This window comes from Gadus chalcogrammus, chromosome 8 (genome assembly GCF_026213295.1).
Source record: "Gadus chalcogrammus isolate NIFS_2021 chromosome 8, NIFS_Gcha_1.0, whole genome shotgun sequence".
Classification (NCBI taxonomy): domain Eukaryota; kingdom Metazoa; phylum Chordata; class Actinopteri; order Gadiformes; family Gadidae; genus Gadus; species Gadus chalcogrammus.
Window position 1 is genome coordinate 15451386 of NC_079419.1, and position 3182 is coordinate 15454567.

Sequence of the window (3182 nt, forward strand, 5' to 3'; positions counted from 1 at the left end):
AACCCCCACCTCACCTCCGCCCCTCAAGTTCTGCTTGGGTTCTCTAACACTGTTCAACTTAAATAGTGTATATGCCAACTCCTTCACTAGGATACCACTACTAATCAGATGTTTATTAAGCTTTACTCTTAGTGAGAAATAAATCAAAACAGCTGTGTGAACGTCTTTTTTTATATTACTATGACCTTTAGGCCTAATATTGATGCATTATAGTCTATCTGAAAAATAAACACAGAGAAACAAAGCTGTCAGCCTGATGCATTGTTGTCTTCAGTTGCAGAATGCAGTTTTGTTTACTTCGCAGCCTATTATAAACGCTGCTTTTGTTATTGCAACGTTCACTACACAAAGTCCTTGTCAAAAGTTGTCACACTACATCGCATGCAATAGACTACAGGCAAGGTAACACAAAAAGTAATACATTATAAAAAAATAATTTATCGACAGTATTATAATGCGTATAATAATAAAGTATAAGTAAACAAATAATTAATACAGAGTGGATACTATTTCACCTGCAAACAACTCTAAATGCATATTAAGCAATGCATAGGACTGGTAGGGGTCCTGGACTACGCTCGCGATCCTTTTGCAGCAGCATCATCAACTGGAAAGAATGTGTGCATATATTTTAAATTACTTATTTGTTTTTAGGTTTTGTAACGTTTTTAAAAAATATATATATCTATATATATATCTTATCATACCAGGGAGACTTTTCAGCATTTATTAGAAATGGCTAACACGAAATTATACCAAAATTCACATTCTTTAAATGAGAGCTAAGAGCCTTTCCCACGCTGGATCAGGTTTCTATGTGGCCCTGGTCGAAAATTAAGCGTTTCAACTATGAATAAGTGCTACTTTAAAACTGAATGTGGCGACTTCTCCCAGAAAGACTCCTTGGCTTACCTTTCTTTTCCGGCAGAAGACATGAGCCCGGGCAGAGCAATAAGGTAAGACTTATCCACAGCAGAAGTTGCGTTGCCATTGTATTTTGAAGAAACTTCGATATTCGACAATGAGGGGAAACGTTATCATTTCATGATAACCACACGCGATATCCCCACTTTATGACTACGAAATCTGGAGTTAATGTAGCGACTTTTTCCTTTAGAAAAACTTTGACAGCTCCTCCTCTCTCTCTACACGGGCTATCCAGTGCTGGGCGCAGGCGACCGTAGGAGAAACCATTGCATGGCGTGACGTCATCGAAAAAGGAGGCTTTGCCGATTGCTTCATGGATCCACCCAGGTAGTGGACGAGAAGTAGAGAGTAGCCTATATACCATTCACACGTCCGTAATAGCATATATTGTCGTGATACGACTGTTTTTTCTTGGTTTGGTGAACGTATGATACATCCCATTTTTTCATTTTCCAAATTCATTAATATATGGGACAAAAAATATGGGACAAACTGGACAGCCCCCCCCCCCCACACACACACCACACGAACACACACACACAAACAAAACAAAACACAAACATATGTGCGCACACTCACACACACTCATACACAAACACACTCACTTGCGCGCAGGCACGCAGCTGCAAGTAAACGGTCACACGCACACACACAAACAAAACCAAACACAAAAATATGTGTGCACAAACACACACACACACACACACACACGTAGCATGTGTGCACGTGCAGACACACACACACACACACACACACACACACACACACACACACACACACACACACACACACACACACACACACACACACACACACACACACACAACACAAATATACGACGTCACAGGCCAAAACTTACATACACAATCATAAACTTCTAAGAACACAAAGAAATCAACACATACATACCCAGTCACAAGCACAAATGCATTTGCAAACACACACAAACATGCCACACACACACACACACACACACGCACGCACGCACGCACGCACGCACGCACGCACGCACGCACGCACGCACGCACGCACGCACGCACGCACGCACGCACGCACACACACACACACACACACACACACACACACACACACACACACACACACACACACACACACACTCGTCGTATGCACACTGTTGATTGACTGTCAGTGTGATACCACATACATACCCAGTCACAAGCACAAATGCATTTGCAAACACACACAAACATGCCACACACACACACACACACACGCACGCACGCACGCACGCACGCACGCACGCACGCACGCACGCACGCACGCACGCACACACACACACACACTCGTCGTATGCACACTGTTGATTGACTGTCAGCAGGGGTGGACTGGCCATCTGGCATACCGGGCATCGTCCCGGTGGGCCGTTGACCCAATGTGGGCCGGTCCGGTCCGCTATGTTTTGTTTTTTTGTCTCTCTCTAAATTTCCTCCAATTAGGCCGGCCAATTGGCTACAGAGGGCTAGCAGTGTGTGGCCAGCATCGCACCGATTATTGGTCTATGTTTGTCATTGTCAATCAATCATGGGCTGCAGGCTCAGAGAGCCCTGACAGTGCTGTCAATCACAACACAAACCAGGGTGGACGGGACCTCATGGCCTGGGCCGGAGTCGTGGGAGTCCGCGACTCCCACGAGTAAGTAATTCATGTCTTAGACTTTTTCTCGCAGCTATAGATAAAAAAAATATATTCTCTATTTATGGTTTCACAATGACTGAGTCACAGTTTAAACAAATGCGTTTCAGCTCTAAAGCTGCTACTGTCTGTAATATGTTTCTATTTAGATTATTTGTCAGGATATTTTGTTATTATTGTCCGAGTCTGGTTTTAACTAATGCTGGGCTTACACAAAAAAGATTTCCCATTCACAGACTAAAAACTGCAAGAGAGAAATTAGCGTTGGATCAAGTGTGACATTTAACAAGCGTTTTGTAGCTATGTAGATATGGGGGATGGAGATGCAGCGACCACAGGATGTCCGTTAACTTCCTGTTCAGGTTTCACACCTTTCTTGTCAACAGCACAAGAGACACAAATAGCAATTTGCACTGCTATTTGCAGTGCAAATAGCAGGATGTATGTACTTGATTAAATCGTATAATAAAGTACATACAGGGTTCTTCCCGTTCGTCTCGTCCCACCCCTAGTGCTGATAATGTAGTGGGCTGGTCTGGACAGAAAATGCCAGGGCTGAATTTTTGTCCCAGTCCACCCCTGACTGTCAGTGTGATCGAGCA

At 43.6% G+C, this 3182-nt stretch overlaps 1 protein-coding gene across 1 annotated transcript in view; it reads right to left on the reverse strand.

The window, feature by feature from the left end:
* Positions 1-1200, reverse strand: part of egfra (epidermal growth factor receptor a (erythroblastic leukemia viral (v-erb-b) oncogene homolog, avian)) — a 44639-nt gene extending 43439 nt beyond the window's left edge. The window contains exon 1 of the mRNA XM_056596044.1: positions 913-1200. Coding sequence (XP_056452019.1) covers positions 913-991 — 79 coding nt within the window. The 5' untranslated portion in view covers positions 992-1200. The remainder of the gene's footprint in view (positions 1-912) is intronic.
* Between the last annotated feature and the right edge of the window lie 1982 nt (positions 1201-3182).